Genomic DNA, 13,742 nt, shown 5'->3' with positions numbered 1-13,742 from the left:
AACACACACATGTTTGTACTGTTGCTTTAAAAATGTTCCTTTTGCCCTGGCTGGTGTGGTTCAGTGGATTGAGCACTGGCCTGCAAACCAAAGCATTGCTGGTTCGACTCCCAGTCAGGGCACATGCCTGGGTTGCAGGCCAGGTCCCTAGTAGGGGGCGTGTGAGAGGCATCCACACATTGTTGTTTCTCTCCCTCTCTTTCTCCTTCCCTTCCCCTCTCTCTAAAAACAAATAAATACATTCAATTAAAAAAATGTTCCTTTTCAATTTTCTGTACAAGGGTGGGGCATTATTCATACATTTATGAAGAACTGGGTGGAACCTCAAAAGGGAAATTTTCCATCCCCGGGGTTAAGTGTTGGAGCCATGTGAATGTGTTTGGCTGGGTCCGTGCTTTTACGTCGGCGTGAATCAGAAATCATGTGTGAGGCAGCACCCTGAGTGGGTTTTTTTTTTTTTTCCACTTCAGATCCAAGAAGTGCAAAGAAAGCACAGGCCCCCTGGGTCCCTCTAGGTCAGACCATTTCCCCAGAAACCATCACTGTGACTGTAGAGCCCCGAGTCCCCCTCCCACCCTGCCTGGCAGCCCGGCATTACCGGGAACGGGTGCCTCTACCAGGAACCGGGAGCCTTCTGGGCCGTGTCGGGAAGAGCCCGGAGAGGAGAGTAGGCAGCCAGAGACACCCAGGCTCAGGCCTCAGTTCTTCCTCTCAGCTGCGTGGTGCCGGGCAAGCCACCCCCCCCCCCCCCCCCCCCCCGTCGGGGCCTCAGCCCCCTCATTTGTAAAACAGAGTCACGGCCAATCCAGGCAGGTGTTGGAGAGAAATGGGGCTGGGGGTTTAGGTAGGAGGGACAAGCAGAGGGAGAGACAGGCGGGAGGAAAAAGGGGTCGGAAAGGGTTCAAGACAATGGGGGGGCGGGGACAGGAAAGAGGAAGTGCCAGCTCCAGGTGCCCACCCAGTCTCAGTGGCTGCTTCCAGGCTCAGCGCTCAGGAACCGCCCCTTAGGTTGTCTTCCCCAGACCAGCCCTTGTGCAGGACACGGGAAACCAGCCCCCTTCTGTCCCGGAGTCTCGAACTGTGGTCCCTGCAGCAGCTGCAGCAGCATTACTGGGGAACTTGTCAGAAACTTGGGTTCCCCAGCCCACCTCAGACCTCCTGAATCGGGAGCCCTGGGGCGGGCCCCGCACTCGGTGGTTTAACAACCTGTGCGGTGATTCTGATGCCTCTAAAGTTTGAGAACCACTGCTCTAAAATAAAGCAATGCTTCATTCACTCACTTTCCCACCCACCCACCCACCCACCCATCTACCCAGCTACCCATCTATCCATCCATCTACCCTCTATCCACCTACCTACCCACTCACCCACACACATATCCGTCCACCCACCCACCCACCCACCCACACATCCGTCCAGCCACCCATCGACCCATCCACCCATGGATCCAACAAGGATTTACCCAGCACTGCGTTTCCCTCCACTGATTGTCGGGAAAGCAGACATAAGAGACCTGGTTCGTGACTTCCAGAAGGTGTGATTTTTTTCTTTCACATTTAGTAGTCTAGGCCTTTGGGCGGACAAGACTGGGGAAGGGAGGCCGTAAGGGCCATGAGACTGTTTTGGACTGACGGGGAGAGGCCCTGGGGTCAGAGTGCAGCCTGACCCAGCAGGGGAACCAACCCCTCCCCACACCCTGACCTGGGCCCTACACCCGGGAGCTCCCTCCTCGTGGCGCTGGGCAGCTCTGAGACGAACAAGCTCTTCTTACACTGAACCAGAGTCTGCTCTTGTAACTGCTGCCTTTGGCCTGCTTTCTGCCTGTCCCCCTCCCCCAGGAAGCCATGTGGGTGTGTGACCCCCCAGTCTTCTCTCCCCCAGGGCAAGCACCCCAGTTCCCTCCACTGTTTCTCGAGGCGTGTCCAGCCCACCCTTCCTCCCTCCTGCCCTTCCTCAGGTGAAACTGGCATCTCACAGGTGAAGTTACTTCTGACCTGGGATTGAGGCGTGAACTCAGGGCTTTGGCCCCATTTCCCCATGATCCAAACTACTCTGGGAAATTCCCACAGAGAGAGACTTCAGGCCAAGGTGGAGGTATAGGTAGATACACTTTGCCTCTTCGTACAATCAAAAGAACAACAACAAGAAATTTAAAAAGCAAAAATAACCAGAACTGTTAGAAAATCGAACTGTATGGAGGTCCAACAACCAAGGAGTTAAAGAAGAAACATTCATCCAGACAAGTAGGAGGGGCGGAAATGGGCAGCCGAGGCGGAGAGGACCAGTGGCAAGGTGGTAGCTGGAAGCCTGGGGCAGGGGAGGCAGTGGCTGGCAGACCAGTAGCTCCATATTTGCCTGCAGACAAACTAGGAGGAACAACTAGGGAGCAGGACTAACCCCACAACCCAGGGTTCCAGTGAGGGCAAAAAAGCCTCAAAACCTCTGACTGAAAACACCTGTGGGGGTTGAGGCGACAGCGGGAGAAACTCCCAGACTCACAGAAGAGTTCCTTGGAGAGACCCACAGGGTCCCAGGATGCACACAAATGCACCCACCCAGGAATCAGCACCAGGAGGGCCCAATTTGCTTTTGGGTAGCAGAGAGAGTAACTGAAAGCTGGCAGAGGGCCGAACAAGTAGCGCTGTTCCCTCTCAGACCCCTCCCCCACATAAAAGGTCACAATGCAGTTATGTGGGTTTCTCCACCCTGGTGAATACCTAAGGCTCCACCCCTTATGTAGTAAGGGGCACACCAAGTTATGTATAACAGGCACACCAAGACAAAAAAGAGAAATGACTCAAAGAACAGATCAAAGCTCCAGAAAAAATACAACTAAGTGAAAAAGAGACAGCCAACCTATCAGATGAACACTTCAAAACACTGGTAATCAGGATGCTCACAGAGTTGTTGAATATGGTCGCAAAATAGAGGAAAAAGTGAAGGTTATGAAAAGTCAAAGGAAAATGTACAGGGAACCAACAATGAAGGGAAGGAAACCGGGACTCAAATCAATGGTTTGGAGTAAAAGGAAGAAATAAACATTGAACCAGAACAGAATGAAGAAACAAGAGTTCAGAAAAACGAGGAGAGGCTTAGGAACCTCCAGGACAACTTTAAATGTTGTAACACCCAATTCATAGGGGTGCCAGAAGAAGAAGAGGAAGAGCAAGAAATTGAAAACTTATTTGAAAACAATGAAGGAGAACTTCCCCAATGTGGCAAAGGAAAGAGACTTCCAGGAAGTCCAGGAAGCTCAGAGAGTCCCAAAAAAGTTGGACCCAAGGCACATCATAATTAAATTACCCAAGATTAAAGATATGGAGAGAATCTTAAAAGCAGGAAGAGGAAAGGAGAGCGTTACCTACACAGGAGTGTTCAGAAGGCTATCAGCTGATTTCTCAAAAGAAACCTTCCAGATAAGAGGGGCTGGGAAAAAAGTATTCAAAGTCATGAAAGGCAAGGACCTCCATCCAAGATTACTCTACCCAGGAAAGCTATCATTTAGAATGAAAGGGCAGATAAAGTGCTTCCCAGATAAGGTCAAGTTCAAGGAGTTCATCATCACCAAGCCCTTGTTATATGAAATGTTACGACTATCTAAGAAAAAGAAGATAAAAATACAAATACTAAAATAACAAACTCACAACTATCAACAATAGAACCTAAAAAAACCAAAAACAAAAACAAACTAAGCAAACAGCTAGAACAGGAACCGATTCACAGAAATGGAGATCACAAGGAGGGTTATTAGCAGGGGGACGCAGGGGGAGAATGGGGGAAAAGGTACAGGGAATAAGAACCATAAATGGTGGGTACAAAATAGACAGGGGGAGATCAGGAGTAGTATGGGAAATAGAGAAGCCAAAGAACTTACACGTATGACCTATGGACATGAACTAAGGTGGGGGAATGATGGTGGGAGGGGGGTACATGGCACAGAGGAATAAAGGGGAGAAAAAGGGGCAAGAAAATTCCCACAAAGTGCCCTTTGGAGGCTGAGGCACCCCCAGTTTCTCTCCTGGGTGGGCGCCCCACCTCTGCGTGGAACACCAGGGGACGGGGGCTGGGTCTGGAATTGGAGTCAGTGGGGCGGGGCCTGCTGCAGGGGAGCCTGGAAACTGAGCTGGAGGAAGGCGGCAGAGTCTCCAACCAGCTCAGGCTCTGGGGCAGCATTGCCAGCTACGTGATCGGGGCTGACCTTCTCTCTCCTGCATTTTCCCCACTGTCTGTGTGAGGCCACAGAAGTCAAACGTCCATCCCCATATGCATCATGCCTCCCCCCTCAGCACTGGCCCACTGCGGAATGCCCTGACCCCACACTGCCCTTCAGGCGGCTGGCTCTGCCGTCGGACGAGCTCACGCAAAAGCCACCCAGTGGGGCCCCGTTCCCTTGCTCGAAGCCCTTGCGTGCTCCCTGTCACTTCTCAATGGGACCCTCCGTGAGGAAGCCACAGTTTCGTGGGTCCAGCAGAGGTGATCTCTGTCTGCCCCAGGGGCTGTTAATGACCCCACACTATTTGGAGGATCCAAAGAAGCCACAGGTGCTTGCCCAGAAAGATCCACGTATCATTTCAAAGAACCCCTGGGCCCCGCTTTGTGGACCCGGGCTCAGAAGCCCCTCCTCCCCAGCACACCCCCTGCCCTCCCCACCCCGGCACTGAGCGCGTCCTCCTCGCCCAGCTTCTCTCTCGTTCCCGCCACGCCTCCTCTCCCGAGTGCCTCCCCTTCCACTGGTTCATTCCGCCCAGCCTCCAGCCCCCAAGATCCTCTCCCCACCCTAGTCCCCCCAACGTTAGCACGTTGAGGGGTGGCTAATGGTCCCACCCCACCTGGGGTTTTAGTGTCTTGGCTGGATGGTGAGCCTTGGAAGGGGACGATGGGGACACCCACAGCTGCAGGCCTGCCCCGTTCTGTTGCGCTTTGCCTCGCTGCGCCCTCGGAGATGGTGCATTTGTTCACAGGCTGAAGGTAAGGCCCCCCAGTAAAAGATTGTGACCCACTGTACTGCGGCACCTGCTTTATTGCAGCAGCCCGAACCAAACCTGCAACATCTCCGAGGTCTGCCTGTGCATCCAGTTCACCCAACGATGCTGCTAGCCCCCGATGTACAGACAAAGGAAACGAGGCTCAGAGAGGCTAAGTGACCTGCCTCAGTGGTCATTGAGATGACCAACTAGAAGGCAACTAGAAGGCAAATGGTCATTGGGATCAGATTTGCCATAATAATTTAGGATCATGAGTAGGTCAGAGGTCACCCCACCAGTCCAGCTGGGACACCTCTGCTTCTAGGTAGGCTCTGCCTTGGGCCGTGGATGGACAGCACTGGTGCTGGCCCGTGGCTCATGGCCCAGAGCAGCAGGCCGGCTCCTCACCCAAGGGGAAGCCACTTCCACGGAGTGGCCGGTGGGGGGGGGGGGGGTGTTACCTTATCGACGGATGGGAGCGCCTGAGTCCAGCTCTGTTCCCCAGGTGCTCTGGAGGGCCCAGTGGCCCTCCTCAGGTAACGTCCGTGGACCTCGCAGGAGTTCAGGATGTGCAGAGCACAGGCCAAGGCATAGCCTCCCCAGTTAGAGACACCTAGAACAGAAGAAGACTTCAGCACAGACCTGGGAAGGTCATGCGGTCCACCATCACCCTGCCTCTCAGCATCAGAAGGCACCTCAAGAGTGGTCCCCAGACCAGTGGCACCAGTGGTACCTGGACCTCACTGGAAACACAAATTCCTGGGCTGTAGCCCAGGCCTACTGAACCAGAAGCTCAGCGGGAGAGTGGGGAGCAAGCTGAGTTTTACTAAGCCTTCCACAAGATTCTGATTCAAGTTCAAGTTTGAGAAGCTTTGCTCTAAACCATCCAGGGTATGTACTGTTAATGAGCATCAGGGAAAAAGATCCAGGAGGTGAGAGAGGAAACCACTCTAGAATGTCCCCTTGTGGACTGGCTGCCCCGAGACCTCGGGCGGCCCAGGAGCCTGTCCTCGGAGGAGTGGGTGGCAGCTCCATCACCCATGTCATCACACCCCCTCCTGTGCTTGACGATGACTCCCAAGTCAGCCTCACATCCTTCCTCCGTGGCCAGCCAGCCCCAAAGGGCTACTTCCTACTTTGGGGACTACCTCACTGGCTCTTCTCTGAAACCTACTTGAGTTAGTTCTCCCCTTGGTTGAGGAAGGGTGGGTTAAGGACCAGCTGAGCTCTAGGTGCAAGAGGGTCGAAGAAGAAAGAGGGCCTTCCAGTCAGGGCAGAGAGGGACTGGGCACACAGCCAGCCGCAGGACGGCACAATCCATGAAACAGGACATTCCCCAAAGGTTAGGGGAGAGCTGAGAAGGGCACTCATTCCGACTGGCTCGGAGAAGACGCACAGAAAAGGATGATTTAACACGGGCCTTGCGGGCTGGGTGGAATTTGCCAGAGGAAGGGTGAAGGTAGGAAAAATCCAAATACCCACTGGGTACAAAGAAAGGCAGGTGGCGTGACACTAAAGGCATATATCAGAATATAGCGGGTGAAGATCATGTGATAATGATACCGTATTCTACTGCTTCTGAGATGCACATTTTTTGACATTAACATCTCTGAAATGGAGATGCCCCTGGTAGTCAGTTTCATTCTATGGTTATAAACGACAGTGCTTCCCTTTGTTAGAGGGACATAACATAATGGTGATTCTTATCATTAACAGTCCCTTATAGACAATGGAAGAAAGCAACTTGCTTTGATTGAATGCTTGCAATGCGTGGCGCTGTTCTAACACTGATTGGCTCCTGGAGTCCTTATAATCAGCCTGTGAGGCATGAGTGTTATAACCTCCATTTACAAAGCTGGGAAACAGGCACAGAGGGGTTAAGTCACTTGCCTAAAGTCACACAGCTCGTAAGTGATGGGTGTCAGATGTGAACTCAGGTTGCTGCCTCCGGAGCCCATATTCTTTAAAAAAATTTTTTTTTTAAATTGTTAACTGTGGTTCAAAAACCCCACACGACACAGAACGGGCCATCTTAAACCCTTTCAGGTGTGCGGCGCAGCCGTGGTAAGTATATCCACGTTTTTGTGCCGCTCCCGAGCCCACACTCGGCCTCCATGTGAGTGGAAAATAGAGACGTGTTTGCGAAGGAACGTGGAAGGGAAGGAGAAACGCCAAAGTGCGGGTCCACCGGGCGGCCGGGACATACAGAGGGTGAGCACTGGGTGTGAGCACCGGAAGCCGACGTGCAGAACTGGCAATGCTGGTGGTTACCGTGAGGTTTTCGCCCCCTTCCACCACCTGTCTCTACCTGCCTTTTGAAAATGTTGTGGTCTGGTTGTTACATCATCTTTGCAATGGAAAGCGACTAAGCCCACGCTGTATGAGCCCTACATGGGTGGGTCATGGGGCACAGCGTGGGGATTGAGGACATGAGGCTGAAGGGCCCCAGGGCCAGGAAAGGGGACTGGACTTGAGCCCACATGCAGGGCCCCTGACCTGGGGCGCAGTGACCTGGGTCCCACTGCGCACTGTCACCTCAACGCTGGCTTGGGATGCAGCCCCAACAGGACAGGACGGCACCCCATTAGGGCCAGGACACCGGGGGCCAGTGGACCCTGTCGGGCCTGACTGTAGCGGGTGGACGAGCTGCTGACCTCTGCTGGGTCTGCTCCACCCCCGGGGTCCAGGTGGAGGAGGGTGGAGTCGGGCAGGGCTGCCATGCCTCCCGGTTCACTCTCCTGGGAGATCCCTCTGCCTGTTGCCCCCAGCCTGCTACCAAAGTGGCAAATCTCTCTGAGCGCCCAGCCAGGGGCCCTCCAGGGGTTTCCCCTAACCCTCACAGAGAGCCGTTGTTGGGGCGAGGCCAGCGAGGCTGAGAAATAAGAGCCGCCGCCGGCCTGCCTGCCTGCCTCCCCAGCCCTTGGTCCTTCTCATGGACACGGAGCTGAAGGACCAGACGCAACTCTCTGCCTCCAGGTCCGGCAGCTCCCAGCCCTAACTCGGGGGGCCCCTGTTCATCTCTCTCAGACCCAAACCCACAGCTTTTCTCTGATGCTTTCCTTCCAAACAGCCCCGTCCCCACTGTCAAATGGGGTCACCTCCTCTCTTTGCGGGACTTGACCCGCTGCTGAAGTCACATCAGTGATGTGGCGGCCAGGCCCGTGGGGTTTGATCAATCACACAGGAACCCGCATTCTGGGTGGCAGGTAAACTTGAGGAAATCTGGCGACTTCCCAGGAAATTCTTCGGAGGCTCCCTTGCCCTCCGCCCCCAGGCCCCAGGGTAAAGGAGGCTACGGGCGGATGATGGGTCTGCCCACAGCAGGCGAACTCGGGAGGGTTTCTCCTCCCTCCTCTGGGTGTGCCGCTGCCCAGCGGGCTGAGAGTGGACGGCACAGACATAGGATGGGTGCGTACATCCTGTCAGCTCTCACTCGCCGTCTCTGCATCTTTGGGGAGCGTCTCCTTCAGGTCTTTTGCCCCATTTTCCAATGGGGCCATTTGTTTTCTTGTTGTGGAGTTTTTAAGAGTTCTTGGTGTCTTTTGGACAACAAGCTTCTGGCCGGACAGGCCCCGAGCCAGGTCCCTCCGCCTGGGCAGCCAGGCCCGACTGGCTGGCCAGCCCTTCGAGCACTCACCAGCGATGACAGCAAAGTCAGCCTCCACGTCACAGGCGATGACATCCCCATTTCGTATGTGTCTCTTCACAGCCTCCTTGACTTTGCCCATCCCAAGCTCATTGCCTCCGTCCCCGACCCCTGCAGGGAAGACAAGCCGAGTCAGTCAGTGCACAGGGCGAGGCGGACAGCGGGAGGTTTGGGGGCAGGGCCACCCCTGCGCACCGGCCTGCTGCCTCCGGGAAGGGAACAGGGTTCGCTCTGGGTGTATTCCAGACAACCAGGAGATGGTGTACTTCTCCTTTAGGTATTCTAGAAACTTCCCTAGTTACAAATGAGTCGAAGTTTGGAGCTCCCCAGAGTGTGGCTATGTCCCTCACTGGGCCACGCTCTCCAGTCACGAAGGGCGCGCCCCCTATGTTGGCACAGGTGTGGGGAGGAACCGCCTCTCCTTTCGTCAGTGGCTCTTGCCCAGGGAGGGGCCACGCGTCCCTGTCCCCATTAGTGTGACCAGATGGCATTCTGCTGGCAGAAGTGAACTGGAATGGATTTTTTAAGTCAGTTCTGCAAATTACTTTCAAGGCTTCTGCTTAAAGAACGTGAAATGCATGTGTGGGGGTAGATTTCGATCTACACCAACTCGAGGGCGGGGTGGCCTCATGGATATACAAACCCCGGGGGTGGCTGGGCAGCAGCTGAAAGAGACCGCTGTCTCATGGCCAATCCATCCATCAGACCAGAGGATCCGTTAATTAGCATAATAAATGCTAGACTAAGTATGTTTGAATAGATACACGTTAGAAGTTATTTAATCCACTGGTGAAACTAGTAGTGCTCAAAATAGGTGAACGGGCTAAAAATAACCCCCGGCCCCCCCCACCCCCCTCCCCGGCAGGAACACCCTTGCAGATGGAAACATCTGACCCGCCCTGCAGCCTGTTCCCCCCCCAAGGTGGTGCTCTAGCACACGGTTTGGTCTCCTGGGTCCAGGCATTTCTGGAGCGTTCCACAGATTAGAGACTAGCTGAATCACCTGTAGAACACAGCTGTGATTGCCTCAAGATAACTATTCATCCAGGTGCTTGTCCAAGCGCCTCAGCCGCAGGGCCGGGCCCCCCGAGCCTTCAGAGTGTGGTGTGACCAGGCGTCAGTTCACACGGACACACTCCGAGAGCTGCATCGCCAGGTGATCCCGCTGTGCGGACCTCACAGCGCACAGACACAAGACCGGGTGGCCTACGGCCCCTCGGCTCTGAGGTGCGTGCGGCCCATTGTCCCCAGACCACAAGCCTGGGCAGCGTGCTGGTGTACGGAACAGCGGGCAGTCGGAACACAACGGTATGCATGTATGTGGACATAGGAAAGGTACAGTGAAAGTATAATACAGCAGGTTTTTAAAAAGGTGCACCCGTCCAGGGCACTGACCACGGACGGAGCGCACAGGACTAGACGCTGCCCTGGGTGAGTCGGGAGAGGGTGGGAGTGGGTGCGCAGGGCCAGGACGTCCCTGGACTCGACTACAGACCGTCCAGACACGGTCCTCTTAGGCTGCCCCCAATTTATTTAAAAAATATTTTTCTTTCTTCAGTAATAAATTTATGTTAGCTAATGATAAGATTTTTACTTTACAAACTTTAAAAATTCTTGTATTTTTTGACCCTTTTGTAATACTACCTAGCTTAAAACTCACACACGGTGTTCGGTGGTACAAAAATATTTTCTTTACATCCTTATTCTATAAGCTGTTTCCTGTTTTTAAACTTCTTAAATTTCTTGTTGCTTTCTACACTTTGTTAAAAACTAAGGCACAGACACCCACATCAGCCTAGGTCTGCACAGGGTCCGCATCACTGATAGATACCCTGTCTCCCGGCCCCACATCCGGTCCCACCGGGAGGGGACGGGGGCAACAATGTGCACGGAGCTGGCTTCTCCTGGGATGAATAGGTGACCTCCTGAAGGAACTGCCTGAGGCTCTTCCAAGGAGGTGTCCCTCTTTTCTGAGATACGTCCGAGGTGACTTGCTTGGCTTGTTCCTTTTTCCCATCGTAGATTTGCTCGTAAGCAGATCATGCACCGGAACCTTCCAACCTGTCAGTGAAAACTGCTCCTTGGTGGGGTCCCTGTTTGCGAACTTTCTAAGGAGCTTGTTGAGGTCTGCAAAAGCTTCTGCGAAACACTTCACTGTTTATTTTCTTGGGGGTTCTTCTTCCTCCTCTTCCTCCTCTTCTTCTTCCTCTTCCTCCTCCTCTCCTTCTTCTCCTCCTTCTTCTATAGGTACCTTTTCCCTTGCTTCTTTAGCTCTGCATTCCTGCCCCGGTTCCCGCCACTCCACATCAGTCAGTTCCTCAGGAACCACCGCTGGAGCCCCTCCAGGTCATCTGCACCACACCCAGGCTCAAGTCACTTGTCACCTCAGCTACAACCTCGGGGGTGTTCGCAACCTCCGCACCCCTGGAAAATCCTTTGACGTCATGGACAAGCCTCTCGACTGTCTTCTTCCAGGGGCCATTCACACAGTCCCTGGCGACATCAGCCCTCCCCAGGCAAGGTCCGTGGTGCCGTCACAGACGCTGTCACCCTTCCGGAACTGTATCGGCGTCTTCTCAGCATCTTCCTCGGTTGCAGCAGTAGCCTGGGCAGAGGTCCCCCGCAGGCAGGAGGCCTGCAAAGCCGCTCTAACTCCTCAATCTGTGGTTTGGGTCCAAGAGGGAATGTTTGGAGGAAGAAATACTTGGACATTGGGATGAAGATCATCAACAAAAGGAGGGTGTCTGGGACCATGACCAACAATAAGCAACATCTTGAAAGGTGTGATATTCTCTAAACACACCTGGGCATTTGGCCGACAGAGCAAATCGGGAGGGCGTCTTGGAGGAGGAGCCGGGCCATCGGTGGCGTCCTGCTGCCCCTGCAGCGCACTGGCAGGTGCGTGCTTGAAGGCCGGGGGTTCTCCCAGGGCCACGTCGCAGAGGGATTCGATGTGCAGCCTGCAACATCGCCACAAGGAGGACCGTGGTCTTGTCCTTAAAGCCTTGAAACCTGGCCTTGACTTGGCCTCCTTATGGATAAAGGTACATCCAGGCACCTGTTTCCAGGAGAGGGAGGTTCCGTCCGCATTGAATATTTGCTCTGGCGGGCAATTTCCCTCCACAGTCAGCTTGTCCGGACTTTCTGAACATCGTTCAGCTCCGCACCCACACGCTCACCGCTCGCTCTCGCCCACGTGATGCAAGGAATGACATTCGTGAACCGTTTCGGTCACCAGGAGCTCACAGTACACGCACCGTCGTCAGGTCCAGCCTTTTCTCTCAACATTGCAAACAAACTTTCTGCTTGAGTCACAATTGTCACAGCTCTGAGAGGGACACGCCGCCATGTCTGGTCTGCGATCCTGGTGGCCAGAAGTTTCTTCACGTGTGATCTGGGCCCTTCTCAAGGTTCTGTTTTGCTCATCGCCTTCAGTGGAGCAGAGCCTTTCGCAGCCTCTGTCACTTGGTTCTTGTTCTCCTCGGTCGGGGCTCTGGTGGAACGGGGCACGCCTGCAGGCGAGCGGCGCCCACGGCTGAGTTCCCACCTGCGTCGTCCTCCACACTCACCATGACGTTGCCACGTCAGTCACTCAACACGGCCCCTTCCCGGCAACACGAGTGGCGACTTTGTTCACTTAGGGCCGAGACGATCCGAACACAAGATTAAGTCCAGCACAGGAGAACACGATGCGATCCGGAGACTCGGTGACCCTGAGATGGACGAAGCTCTGGCCAGTGTGACATGGCGTTCCGCTTCACAGCAAACTCTCTCACATGGAAAGAGGGCCTTGCGATGTGACAATAAGACATAGCACAGCGACTACCTAAACCAGTAACAGTTAGTTGTTCAAGGTCATGAACAAGTACCAAGTCCTGCACATGACTGCACGTGCCATACACCTGTGCTACTGGCAGCGCTGCAGGTGCTTTTCCATCAGCACCAGTGAAAACGCGTGAGTGACGCAATGCTCTGCGGGGTTAGGACAGGCGTGATGTCACTAGGTGACAGGAAGTTGTCAGTCCCACCATCGTCCTCTGGGACCACCGTGGCCCACGTGGTCCACGTTGACTAGAACATCATTATGCCTCAGACGACTGCATGGCAGCGTTTGCGTCTGTTCCTACAAAGGCTTGGGCTACGCGGGAAATTCACCGGAGGCCAGCGTTCATCGAGAGATGGTGGGAAGGGGACCTGGAGATGACCCACCTCGAGCGTCAGAGACCTGGACTTGGCCAGGAGAATCGGGCAGTTGCGAGTGGCCGACTTCCTTAGGTCTGCACCCTGGCGGGTCTTCTGAGAACAGTTTTCCAGATCTAGGACAGCCCGTTGAACGAGGGCCAACAATAGCAACACCTAGCATCGCATTTTGATTGTTTCTGCCTCTGCTCTTTGGCGTTTTGTGAATTTCACCCTGTCCCTGGCCTTGTTTTCCTTGCGGTGCTCCCAAGTCTCCAAGAGGGGCGGGGTGGGGCGGGGCAAGGACAGCAATGAACGGTGGGCGTCTTGGTTCCATTTCGGTGCTACACGCACACAAGACAGCTGCCCGGGGACACTGAGCAATGGGGTGTTCACGGAGCAGAGGAGAGAAGGGACATTTGGGGGGTAGCCCTGCTGGGCGAGGGCTGTGGGAAGGCACCACTTACACCCCCGAGGCCCCGAGAGGCAGGCAGGGGTCCACAGAGGCAGGGCTGTGAAGGCACAGTCAGCTCCGCCTGCTTGCTCTGGGGTCTCCGGAAGCCCACTGGGGGACTGGCGCAGAGCGGGGTCTGTGCAGCGTGAACTCGGAGACTGTTTCCTTTTCTGCCCTGAATTCTTCCCCCCCACCCCCTGCCCTGGCCCTAGTCAGGGTATCCAACCTTTTGGCATCTCTGCACCGCCCTGGAAGAAGAAGAGTTGTTTTGGGCCACACGTTAATACAATGCACTACGTAATCACCAAAAGATCTCTTCTTTAAGTTTTTAAGTACATTGTTTTAAGTACATTGACGATTTTGTGTTCGCATTCATAGCCTCAGGCTGTATCTGCAGCCACCCTGAGCCACGTGCTGCCTGCGGGCCGCAGGTGGGACACCCCTGCGAGGCCCTCCACCTGCCCCGCCCAGAGAGACAGGAAGCTCAAAGCCAAGTGCT

General features: G+C 54.5%; 1 protein-coding gene across 5 annotated transcripts in view; it reads right to left on the bottom strand.

Moving 5' to 3' along the window:
* The window catches only part of DGLUCY (D-glutamate cyclase), a 62,560-nt gene that overhangs the window by 3,918 nt on the left and 44,900 nt on the right, over window positions 1-13,742 (bottom strand). For 3 of the 5 annotated variants that reach the window (XM_036013207.1, XM_036013200.1, XM_036013213.1), the window contains exon 11: window positions 8,602-8,721. In XM_036013207.1, the coding sequence (XP_035869100.1) occupies window positions 8,602-8,721 (120 nt within the window). Of the gene's footprint in view, window positions 1-5,425; window positions 5,578-8,601; window positions 8,722-13,742 lie in introns of all 5 variants that reach the window. The other 2 variants (XM_028507593.2, XM_036013221.1) reach the window with 1 other exon arrangement.

This window comes from Phyllostomus discolor, chromosome 1, assembly GCF_004126475.2.
Source record: "Phyllostomus discolor isolate MPI-MPIP mPhyDis1 chromosome 1, mPhyDis1.pri.v3, whole genome shotgun sequence".
In the NCBI taxonomy this organism is placed as follows: Eukaryota; Metazoa; Chordata; class Mammalia; order Chiroptera; family Phyllostomidae; genus Phyllostomus; species Phyllostomus discolor.
This window is presented reverse-complemented; position numbering and strand designations above follow the sequence as displayed.